This window comes from Bombina bombina, chromosome 1, assembly GCF_027579735.1.
Source record: "Bombina bombina isolate aBomBom1 chromosome 1, aBomBom1.pri, whole genome shotgun sequence".
Classification (NCBI taxonomy): Eukaryota; Metazoa; Chordata; class Amphibia; order Anura; family Bombinatoridae; genus Bombina; species Bombina bombina.
In genome coordinates this window covers 1,176,903,497-1,176,916,634 of record NC_069499.1, presented here as the reverse complement: position 1 = coordinate 1,176,916,634, position 13,138 = coordinate 1,176,903,497, and the positions used below count along the sequence as shown (strand labels likewise).

Here is a 13,138-nt window from a genome sequence, read left to right as displayed (position 1 = left end):
GAACAACCCGTTTCTTTTTTTTTTTTTCATAATACCGCTCACGTTTTCTGACTATCCAATTGAAACACTGGCCGTTAGGCGGCCGTCATATGACGTCACCACCTGATTGTTCTATATGCGCATGCGCTGCCTTCACTTCCTTTCTTCTCACAGCTCGTTACAGTTTAGCGCATGCAAGGAAAATTGACGCCTGCGCTTTAGGTCTAAGATTTTTTCTTTCACGCAGGCGCAAATAGAATGTTCGGCGTAAGCTGCGCATGCGCAAGTGAGCCGTAAATCGGGAACGCGCTTTGGAAGTACGTACAGAGCGGGTGGGACCGCTCTGTACGTAATATAGTGAAAAATCAGGAAATGAAAGGAGGGAGGAGCGAAGAACGGCAGAGACTGTAAATATAAACGTTTAAAAATACAATAATATATATACAATAATGAAAAAAAAACTTAGCGATCACAGTATATACCAGATGAATAATAGAATACAGGCATCAAAAAAGCAAAACTTTACCTTCACTTTAAGTCTCTAGCGACTCCAGAAATTTGTATTTACGCTCATTTCTGGACATCGCTAGTTTATCCGATTTACGGCACTTTATGAACTGCCGAAACCCTATATGTAATATCCCGATGTGCGAGGTGAAATTACGGGCGGTGCAGGTTTCAGTGCTTGCACTTGCGCTGAAGCACGCGCCCTATATGTAATCTTGCACCAAGTGTTTACCTTTGAAGCCAGATAACTCACTGTTATAAGGGTAATGAAAAGTTACACCATTTGGTTATATTCTGAATTCACATGAAGTTGCAATAACCCCTTAAAAGCTAAGAGAAAAAACAGAAAACATCCTGCCTTTGCATGTATAATAACTTTTATTTGGTTGCGTCAGCACTACCTTAACTAACGTTACAAGCTACTGTAAGCAGTATGCGAGGTAGGCAGTATACAAGGCCTCTCACTGAGCTCACAAATTTATTTCACTGCAAAGGTACTGCCCTCTTCTTATTGAAAATGAAATGCAGATCACAACATTTTTGCAGTTGGGGATTTATGATAGTATTAGGCCTTATGGAGTTTCATTATCTTTGATATCATTTGTAAATTCTGCAAGATGATTTCAACACCTTTCCCTTTGTAGAACAAACTGGTACTTCACCGGAGGAAATAAACAAAACAAATTTGCCAAAGGATAAGAGGCTTCCCAGCAACTCCTAAGTATTTATTAAAACTAATGTCAAATCTCATAGACAAGAAAACAGTCATACATCGGGTCTCAGGGATATTGTCCATAGAGGAAGGTACCCTACATATCAGCATATTACAGCTAGGGGAGTTCTGCAATGTTCTTAAATTAAAGGGACATAATACTCATATGCTAAATCACTTGAAACTGATGCAGTATAACTGTAAAAAGCTGTCAGGAAAATATCACCTGAGCATCTCTATATAAAAAAGGAAGTTATTTTACCTCACAATCTCCTCAGCTCAGCAGAGTAAGTTCTGTGTAAAAAGTTATACTTCACCTGCTCCCAGCTGCAGGTAAAAAAAATTAAAAAAAATGAAGAAATGAACAGCAGCCAATCAGCATCAGCAGTGCTGAGGTCATGAAATCTTACTGTGATCTCATGAGATTTGACTTAACTCTCATGAAATTTCATAGTAAGCTTCCTTTACCTGATTGGTGAAATAATATGAGAGTTCATGAGGCTCATCCTTTCAGCTGTCCCAGGACAGACACACTAAAATGCTGCTTAGAAATCCTTTACAATGGGAGGTGGCTACTGAGGAACTTTTGAGGTAAAATATCTTTCTTTTTTAAATAGAGATGTTCAGGAGATATTTTCTAGTCAGCTTTTTACAGCTATGCTGCATCACTTTCAAGTGTTTAAACATTTGGGTATTATGGCCCTTTAAGAGCTCCTGTGCTCAACAACTTGATTGTTTGGTGGCACTCTGGTAATACAACCATATCCAGATATACCAACAATGTGATGTGTGATAGTGAGACACTATTCTACTAGCAGAAAACTTCCTTTATGCCCTGGCAAAAGTCTCATGCAGTGGATTTAAAAAAAGTATAAAAAATAAAATCTCCTATATGGCTGTCCATCAAATTGACATGATACCTTGCAGGAAAAATGTCAAATTCAGATTGTTCAGAGCGAGAAACAGGGAGTATATTATATAATTTACACTACAGGCATGACAGATATCCCTTAACATTCTTAAAATAATTTGGAAGTTGAAGAATGAATGTGCTATGGCAGTTTTCATTGTGTCAGCTTAGAGGCAAAAAAATGTAAAAAAACAAACTAGAGTTTAGGTTAAAATTACCAACTAATATATATTAATCTAGGTTCATGGTTCATATTCAATTTCAGTGTGTGATTCCCCTTGATATGTATGTAGGGACACTTGAGCCCAGTGTCAGATTACCAATTAATATGTATATGTAAGGATACTTGACCTAAGAGTGAGATTCCCAATTGATATATGTGTGTGTGTGAGTACACTTGAGCTAAGATTGAGATTCCCAATTGATATATCTGTGTGCGAGTACACTTGACCTAAGAGTGAGATTCCCAATTGATATATGTGTGTGTGTGTGTGTGTGAGTACACTTGACCTAAGAGTGAGATTCCCAATTGTTATATATGTGTGTGTGTGTGTGTGAGTACACTTGACCTAAGAGTGAGATTGTCAATTGATATATGTGTGTGACTGTGAGTACACTTGACCTAAGAGTGAGATTCCCAATTGATATATGTGTGTGTGAGTACACCACCTAAGAGTGAGATTCACAATTGATATATGTGTGTGTGTGTGAGACTGTGAGTACACTTGACCTAAGAGTGAGATTGCCAATTGATATATGTGTGTGTGTGTGCCTGTGAGTACACTTGACCTAAGTGACCTAAGGGTAATATTGCCAATTGATATATGTGTGTGTGTGTGATTGTGAGTACACTTGACCCAAGAGTGAGATTGCCAATTGATATATGTGTGTGTGAGTACACTTCACCTAAGAGTGAGATTGCCAATTGATATATGTGTGTGTGAGTACACTTCACCTAAGAGTGAGATTGCCAATTGATATATGTGTCTGTGTGTGTGTGTCTGTGAGTACACTTGACCTAAGAGTGAGATTGCCAATTGATATATGTGTGTGTGTGTGTGACTGAGTACACTTGACCTAAGAGTGAGATTGCCAATTGATATATGTGTGTGTGACTGTGAGTACACTTGACCTAAGAGTGCGATTCCCAATTGATATATGTGTGTGTGAGTACACTTGAGCTAAGAGTGAGATTCCCAATTGAGAGTGAGTTTGCCAATTGATATATGTGTGTGTGTGTGACTGTGGGTACACTTGACCTAAGAGTGAGATTGCCAATTGATATATGTGTGTGTGACTGTGAGTACACTTGACCTAAGAGTGTGATTCCCAATTGATATATGTGTGTGTGAGTACACTTGAGCTAAGAGTGAGATTCCCAATTGAGAGTGAGTTTGCCAATTGATATATATGTGTGTGTGTGTGACTGTGAGTACACTTGACCCAAGAGTGAGATTGCCAATTGATATATGTGTGTGTGAGTACACTTCACTTAAGAGTGAGATTGCCAATTGATATGTGTGTGTGTGTGACTGTGAGTACACTTGACCCAAGAGTGAGATTCCCAATTGATATATGTGTGTGAGGATACGTAATCTCAGAGTGACATTCCCAATTTATAAATGCATTTGCGAGGCTAAATTAGCTGAGTGATATTCTATATATATATATATATATATATATATATATATATATATATATATATATATATATATATATATATATATCTATGAGGCCTATTTATGAAATGTCTGTAGGACCTGATCCTACAGTGCGGATCAGGTCCGACAGACATCGCTGAATGCGGAGAGCAATACGCCCTCCGTATTCAGCATTGCACCAGCAGCTCTTGTGAGCTGCTGGTGCAACGCCGCCCTCTGCAGATTGGCCGCCAGCAGGGGGTGTCAATCAACCTGATCGTACTCGATCGAGTTGAATTCTGGCGATTCCTGTCCGCCTCATCAGAGCAGGCGGACAGGGTTATGTTGTGTTATGTTGTGTTTCTGGCGAGCCTGCACGGGCCCTCAAGCTCCATACGGAGCGTGTGTCTGTGTGTTTGTGGATACTTGAGCAAAAGTGACATTACCAGTTGATATATGTGTGTGTATGAGGATACTTAAAGGGACATTGCGGGCAAACTAAAATGCACATAGATTAATTACATCTTTGAATAGAAACATAATTCAATATACATATACTGGCAAAAATGCTTCTAATAAAAGTTATCACAGTTTTAATGTTGACATATTTTTCTGCACGTGCATGTGAAGCAAAACTAGATATTCTCAGTGCACCAGCATTTAAAACACAGCACTTGCTCAGAGATCCAGTAGGGTTTGTCTTATATTATCGGATGATACAAGCACACTAGGCTCTCTGAGCAAGTGCTGTGTTTAAAATGCTGGTGCACGATGCATACTTAAAGGGACACTGAACCCAAAATTTTTATTTCATGATTCAGACAGAGCATGCAATTTTAAGCAACTTTCTAATTTACTCCTATTATCAAATTTTCTTCATTCTCTTGGTATGTTTATTTGTAAAGCAAGAATGTAAGTTTAGATGCCGGCCCATTTTTGGTGAACAAACTGGGTTGTCCTTGCTGATTGGACAGCACCAATAAACAAGTGCTGTCCATGGTTCTGAACCAAACATTTGCTGGCTCCTTATCTTAGATGCCTTCTTTTTCAAATAAAGATAGCAAGAGAACAAAGAAAAATTGATAATAGAAGTAAATTAGAAAGTTGCTTAAAACTGCAGGCTCTATCTGAATCATGAAAGAAAAAAATTGGGTTCAGTGTCCCTTTAACCCTTTGAGTGCTAATGACGGCTCTGAGCCGTCACAGAGTTTGTCACTCTGGTACAAATGACGGCTCAGAGCCGTCACTAGCACTCTCCCACCTTGAGGGAGATCTGGGGGCTCCTTACTGCTGCTACCCCGGCGATCGTGCCTGTAGAGTGACAGGCATCGCCGGGGCTTCACGTGATGCGCGGTGACGTCACGCGCAATTACGTGATGATGTCACTGCGCAACTTTATTTATACTTAATGTTAAGTATAGGAGGAGGGGGCATGGTGCTTAGAAGCCTGTATCTCAGGCATCTAAGCAGCTACAGACCCCCAAGACCCACTGTTGGAAATCTTACTTCCTCAGCTGTTGTTTTGCTCTTTCCCTCCACCAGTACTTTCACTGTTTGCGCACACTTCCTGGTGAGGGCAGTGGAATTTGGCGGGCTGAGTTACTACTTTGATGCTCCCCCTTCGTAGTTTGTGTGTGGGCCTGCTACGCTCTACAGACCATACAAGTCCCTTGAAAACAGTATGCAATGTTTGCAGAGTTATGGCTCGCGTGCCAAGAGACTGGTCTCTGAGTGCCAGCTGTGGCACGCGTGTCATAGGTTCGCCATCATCGCTGCCCCAGAGTCACATTCACAATTGATATATTTGTGAGTATACTTGAGCCCAGAGTGAAATTCTCTATGATATATATCTGTGTGAGAATAGAGAGAGATTGTTTGCTGATAACTATGTATCTCAGATGTTAAATCTGAAGAAGAGATTATTACATTACACCATATCACAGTCAGATACCTCATCCCTCAATGAACTTTTCCAGATCTGGACTGTGTGTTTCATATTCTTGATCCCAAGAAGAGTTCCAGACCATAACTGTTCAAGTCAAATACCACATCACTGGGTGAATTTCACAGTTCTGACTGTATTATTTGTATACCTAATCTCAGGATGTGTATCAGACACATGAATTTAGCATACAATGTTAGTCTGCCGCTATGTGTCACATACCTGAATCAAGGATGAGCTTCATAGTTTGTGACTGAGTGTATTATACACCTAATCCTAACATGGGATTTCCAGTGCATGACTATATGTGCCATATTCATGGTCGTTTGATGTTATTACCAGCACGCCATTATTAGGTGTATGATCCATGTCTGCCTACATTAGATATCTAAACCTGTGAAAAGGTTTCTATATCATGTGACTGTTTTGTCAAATTCCAAAAATATGCAATTAAAGAGAGAAATGTTCAAGAAAGACGTGCAATAAAAACATAGCTACTATATTATATAAAGGAACTTCTGATGTCCTTGCTTACATGGAGAATGTACAAGCTATGTGAACCAAAAGTATAAATAGAATTTAAATAATAATGGAAATAAACAGAAGGAAACTATAAAATATACAGATACCCTTATACATAAATACTGTTAATTTATATTACACGAGTCAATACTAAAATGAACTAATGCCAGTTAGTTGTAACACAATCAACCTTGTGATAGAACCAGTAAATGAAGAGATTGTAACGTTAGTTCATTTACATTTTTAACTGTAGCCAAAAAAAGTTATGTTTAAAGGGACATGAGACTCATTTATTTTCTTTTGTGATTCAATTTAATTTTTATTATCAAATTTTATTTATTCTCTTGGTATCCTTTGTTGATGGGGTGGCAAAACACTAATACGAGCTAGAGGAATTACATTGTGTGAACCAATGACACGAGACACATATGTGCAGCCACCAATCAGCAGCTAGCTCCTATTAATGCTCTTCTCGGTTTACATGTATGATTTTCAACAAAGGATATCAAAAGAACAAAGCAAATGAGATAATAGACGTAAACTGTAAAGTTGTTTAAAACTGCATGCTCTATCTGAATCATGAAAGTTTAATTTTGACTTCACTGTCACTTTAATAGTTAATAAAACACAAAAGTGCAAAAAGACAATGCGCTAATGTGTTACATCATTTTATCACTGAACTTTTGCTTGCATATACCTGTAACTATGTGTTTAAAGTGAAGGTAAATTTTATGTAATATGAATATATCAATGTATTTCTTCAACATAGAATATGCTAATCACTAACTTGATTTTATTAAAAAAATATATATTTTTCTTTTATTTTTATCTTTATTTTTTTCCCTACCATTCCGTTGATAACTCCTACCAACCTCTATATCCGGATTTGAAGTGCTGTGACGTATAGAGTGGTACCACCCGCTCTATACGTAACAGCAGAAGTGCGTTCACGACGAGCATTGTAACTGCGCATGCGTGATTCTCAGCACGCCCATCTCCCTTCACCTAGAACAAGCGGCCTTAAGCAGAACAAGAACTCTGTGAAGAATAGATAGACTCTAGCACATGCACAGTACATCGAGTAGGCGGATGACGTAGGGTCACGGCCTCCTAACGGCCAGAATTTCAATTGGCTTGTCTTAAAAAGTGACCCAAAAAATAAATAAATAAATAAACGAGTTGATTGTGAAAATCGGAAAAAAGGGAATTAATTGAAAATACTGGATTTGGAAGTAATATTGTAAAAAATGATGAATTAAAGTCCTATTAATTTTCAACAAAGAATTGGATTTTGGATCAGCGTCAAGGTAACTTTACCTTCACTTTAACTCCAGCAAAATCAGCTCCAGAGCAGCAATGCACCATTGGGACAGAAATGAACACATCTAGTGAGCCAATGTCAGGAAGGATATATGTGTAACCACAGGGGTCAAGTCGAGCGGGAATGCATGGTAACGGAGTTCCTGCACTATTTTTGCAAGAGGAACTAAGTTCCCACTTGACAGAGAACAGAAATGCTTCAGTAAACACTGCTGATGCTGGTGGGAGGAGCTGGAGCCAAGTCTGGTTAGAGGGATAGTGAGATCCTCTAGTAATGGGCAGTAACACTTCCTACAATACACTAAATGCAAGCCTGTCATCTGTCCTGCTGTGTGATCATTTCTGTGTGGCTAACTTTGGAGTTATTAAGCTCTCCTCAGTAGAACTAGGACTATTAAGTGAGTGAGACTGTGTGAAAGAGGAGAATTCTCAGACCCAAAACCCTTCATTAGTTTTAGTTTGCTTCCATTAACCAAGGTGTGTGTGTGTGAGTGTGTGTATGTATATGTATGTATATATATATATATATATATATATATATATATATATATATATACACACACACATACACAAACATACATATACATTTATACACACTGTGTGTGTGTTTATAAAACAAAATTAATTGATGGGGGTGGAAGTCTTGGTGAGTTCCCACACTTTTTTTGTAGAACTTGACCCCTGTGTAACCACCACCCATCAGCTAGCTTCAAGAAGTGCAATGCTGCTACTGAGCTTTTCAGCAAAGGATACCAAGATAGCAAGGTAATTTTAATAATGGAAGCAAAATTAAATGTCTCCTTAAAGGGACAGTTCACTGTAAAATAGTTTTTTCCTGAATGTGCTCCCCATGACTTGTTATACCAGCTGCAGCATATAAAATGTATGATAAATTGCTCATTTATGCTTCTTTTTGCAAAAGAAATAGCTGTATTTGCTTTGAAACCACAGCCCATCAAAAAAGGCTAAGCTTGCATACAGATCAGATCTTGTTATCGTATCACTCAAATGCTTCCCTTTCTTATCTCTGTACAATACTTAGAAAGAACAATAGAAAATGAACATTTTAGATTTGTATCTCTTCCACCTCCCACTGCGAGTGTAATTTCTCCTGCTGACTGTGTTTACATAGGTTGTCAATAGACTATACCTAGGTATAGAAACTTTCAGTATAGGGAGGGAAACTACAGGCTAAATTGGCTATTTCAAATGCCAATATAAAGGCTAAGGAGCTATTTGTAAACAATTTAATACACTCCTGTAGGTAAAATGGATCGTTGGGAACAAATTAAAGGAGAGAAAGATTTTGGGTAAACTGTCCCTTTAAATTCCATGCTCTTTCTAAATCATGAAAGTGTAATGTTGACTTTCATGTCCCTTAAAGGGACACAAAACCTATTTTTTTTTTCTTTCATGATTCAGACAGACCATGCAATTTTAGTTAACTTTGTAATTTACACCTATTATACATTTTTCTTCGTTCCATTGCTATCTTTATTTGAAAAAGCAGGAATATAAGCATAGGAGTCGGCCCATTTTTGGTTCAGCACCTGTGTAGCGCTTGCTGATTGGTGGCTACATTTAGCAAGTGCTACCCAGGTTCTGAACCAAAAATGGCCCGGCTCCTATGTTTATATTCCTGCTCCTTTACATTTGTTTTGTCATTTGATAAAGCTGATTTAGCATGTTGGGACTGTTACCTATACTAAAAATTTCAATACTGCTGTATTGTGTAAAAAATGCTACACAAACATACAAACAGCAGCAGAAATTAACCTCCTACTGTGTGGGGTCCGGCCCATCTTAAAGGGTATATTATCAATTCAAAGACAAGTAACTATCATTTCAAGACACTGGGAATAAATTTAAATTAAAGGGATAGGAAAGTCAAAATTAAGATGGCAAGAATTAAATAGAGCATGTAATTTTAAGACAATTTAAAGTGAATGTAAACTCAGCTTGCTCTCTAAAGTTCGGCGTAACAGTGACGTTGAAATAACATGAGTTTAATTCATGAAATTTTTATAAAGATTGTAATTACCGTGATTTTAATTGTTTTTAGTCTTGCACCCGTCATTCTAATCCTCCGCCCGGCATTTTCGATAACTCAGTGTGATTGTATGCACGATCCGTAGAACCAATAACTGTATTAACCACAGGGGGACCAAACCCCTTTCTCTGTCGTCACGCGTCCGTATTGCGCTTGCGTTAGACAGCTCTTCCTCCGTTCTTATGTGAAGCTCGTTCACATTTCGCGCATGCGCAATTGCAAACTACATTCATTCTTGAAATATTACAGCGCTAGGTAAGTATTACGGCAATGAGGATGAGATGCTTTGATCCTATACCCAACGATAGTATTCAGTGAATGTATTGATTCACTGAATACTATGTTGATTGACAGGAATCGGGGTTTGACGCATGCGCAGTGTTTAGGAGAGACAGGAGCGCGCACTGCCACTACGTAAACAGCGGGTGGGACCGCTGTATACATAATATTGAAAAGAATAAGGAAGTTGAGAAGGGGAGGAGCAGGTATATACAACTACCGATATTTAGAAATGTATATAAAACATTTATTACACATTTTATGATAAAATGAAAGTGGCGGTTTGTTTAATATAATGATTACCTATATAATTATAGTTTCATAACATAAAAAATTTACATTCACTTTAAAATCCCTTCTATTCTTTGTTCTCTTGGTATCTATTGTTGAAAATGAAAATGCACATATCCTACACTAGTGGGAGCTAGCTGGTGATTGGTGCCTACATACATTTATCTCTTTTGATTGAGTAGCTAGATGTGTTCAGCTAGCTGCCAGTAGTGCAATGCTGTTCCTTCAGCAAAGAATAACAAGAAAATGAAGCATATTTGATAATAAAAGAAAATGTTAAAGTGATTTAAAATTGTATATTCTATCCAAATCACAAATTCAATTTTGGGGGTTTCCCGTCCCTTTAAGGCCATGCCAGTGAAAGCATCAGAGCAATTGTGTGGAACTTTAAATGTGCAAAAACAAGTACTTAGTACTCTATAATTTAATTAAAATTAAAACCTAATGAATTTGAATAGTAGTGTTACAAATTTGAAGATAATTAATCAGATTCATCTATTTTTTGGACAGAAGGTGAAGCTAAAAACATACATTATCTTCCATTCTGTCATTTAGACTATATGGTCAGCCATACTTTTTACATCTTGTGCAAAAATAGAGGATCTAGGAGAATATCTGATGCACACATACATACATAAACTAATACACTATTTAGATTCCGACAAGATTAGGCACCCACAATATAGAGAACATAAATATGGTTTCCTCTTCTTGATTTGGCTAAAGGAAGGCAAATATTTCTACTGTTCAATTAAAAGTAAATTAAATATTTAAAAAAAATGAATGGAAAAAAAAGTGTCCAAGTTTAGAAAAACGTATAACCGCCCATAAATCTACAGACAGGATCTAATACCCCTCCTTTGCTAGACGTGGTCTAAATGTATTCCAGATGTTGATATTACTGCATGGTAACAACAATAATTATCTTCACTCTAATACAAGGTTAGTAATGGACAGAAAATATAGCCAGTAGACACTCGGATATATAGCTGTATGCGGTACTTTGGCAGTGAAGCACGAGTTCCCCTTCAGCGTTAACTAAGTCCTCAGCTACATCTTTCTGTGTTCATACCCATCTAGCAAGCTATCTTGTCGTTTGTGTTACCGGTACTTCGTCTAGCTGTTAAAGGGATAGAAATCTCAACTTTAAAGGGACATGAAACCCACATTTTTTCTTTCATGATTAACAAAGAACATACAATTTTAAACAACTTTATAATTTATTTCTATTGTCTAATTGGCTTCATTATTTAGGTATCCTTTGTTGAATAGCACTACTGAGAGCTAGATGGTGATTGGTGGCTACCCATATATGTCTCTTGTCACTGGCTCACCAGATGTGTTCAGCTAGCTCCCATTTGTGCATTGCTGCTATGTAGCTGCCTTTATATGTTTAACCCTTTTGAAGGAGTTAAATACACAGTTATATGCAAGTAATAGTGCAATAAAATGATTTAACATATTAATGCATTTTCTTTTTGCTCTTTTATAGCTCTTTAATCAAGGCCCATACTCTTGTCCAATCTAGTTACTAATTTGCATACATCCAAAAAGAATGAGTGAAAGCAATAATGTAATGTTAAATAATTACAAAAGGTGCCATGTTAAACAAAAATATAAATTAAAAACTGTAATATTTTATGTTTACTGAAATACAATTATAAATACTGTATATAAAATATAATTATTAAGCGCGATTAGTGCTTAAGGTTGATTAGAGAAACTCAGAACTATGTAGTTTGTTAAATATGGGAAATATTATAAAATAAATGACTGATATTCAGATTCATTTTGTTGTCCTAAAGTTTAACCAGTTTTGTTCCATTTATCTGCCTGTGGCTATTGCATGATCTACCCAGGACTCTGAGGTCTATTGCTCTTTCTGTCCCTGATAGATGTTCTATGGCCCCTCCTACCTGCCCCTTATTTACTTAAAGGGACAGTAAAGTTAGACATGCATGAGTTAGACTGAGCATACAGTTTTAAACAACTTTCCAATTTACTTCTATTATTTAATTTGCTTCCTTCTCTTGTTATCCTTTGCTGAGAGGTTTATCTAGGTAAACTCAGGAGCAGCAAATAACCTAGGTTCTAGCTGCTGATTGGTGGCTGCATATATATGCCAATTGTCATTGGCTCATCCATGTGTTCAGTTAGAAACCAGTAGTCCATTGCTACTCCTTCAGCAAATTATACCAAGAGAATGACGCAAATTTGATAATAAAAGTAAACTGTAAAGTTTTTTCAAATTGTATGTTCTACCTAAATCATGAAAGAACATTTTTGGGCCCCATTCCCTTTAATCTCATCCTCAGTATAACCACTCTCTCTCTCTTGCTCTCTTTTTCTCTGTTGCATTTGCTCTAACACTTTTTAACATCATTTGCATGACTTTTGTACTATTTCCCCCAATATGTATCTGTTTCTTGTCCTATGTGCCTCTGACTCCTGCCCTACAAATCCATTTGTGTTTAAAATGACCTTCTCTTTGACCACTTATTTTCTAAACTCCCAGCATCCTCATTTGTACTTACCACAAGTTCCAGTAATACCAAGGAGCAGCAATATATATGCCCAGCATGCAGCTTTCATCGTGCCCAGCTTATTCTCTCTCTCCAGAACAGCGAAACAAGAGCTGTCAGACACCTGGCTCCGCCCACTTAAAACCCCCCACGCCCAGACACACCCTAAACCCCCTCCTTTAACGCAGGGACACGCCTACATTCCAACAGGCCTGTATCCATTAACCCTCTGGCTACCACATCTCTGGAATATTCATCATCAAGGTAAAAGTACAAGATTAGGGCTCAGCTTCCCCCATAGCCCACGGCTATCTTTTTCTACCCCCTTATTATACGCACTAGCTAACTTTAATAGATAGTTCCTCGAAATCAAGCCAGTGTCATTTTCCCCGATAGAACATCGATTTATGAAGATATAACTGATATTCAGTCGCCCCTACCTAAGCATTACAGCCTATAGAGGA

General features: G+C 37.6%; 1 protein-coding gene across 1 annotated transcript in view; it reads right to left on the bottom strand.

Moving 5' to 3' along the window:
- ITGB3 (integrin subunit beta 3) overlaps window positions 1–12,797 on the bottom strand; it is a 211,378-nt gene extending 198,581 nt beyond the window's left edge. The window contains exon 1 of the mRNA XM_053699744.1: window positions 12,687–12,797. Within this exon, the coding sequence (XP_053555719.1) occupies window positions 12,687–12,744 (58 nt within the window). The 5' untranslated portion in view covers window positions 12,745–12,797. The remainder of the gene's footprint in view (window positions 1–12,686) is intronic.
- Window positions 12,798–13,138: the final 341 nt, after the last annotated feature.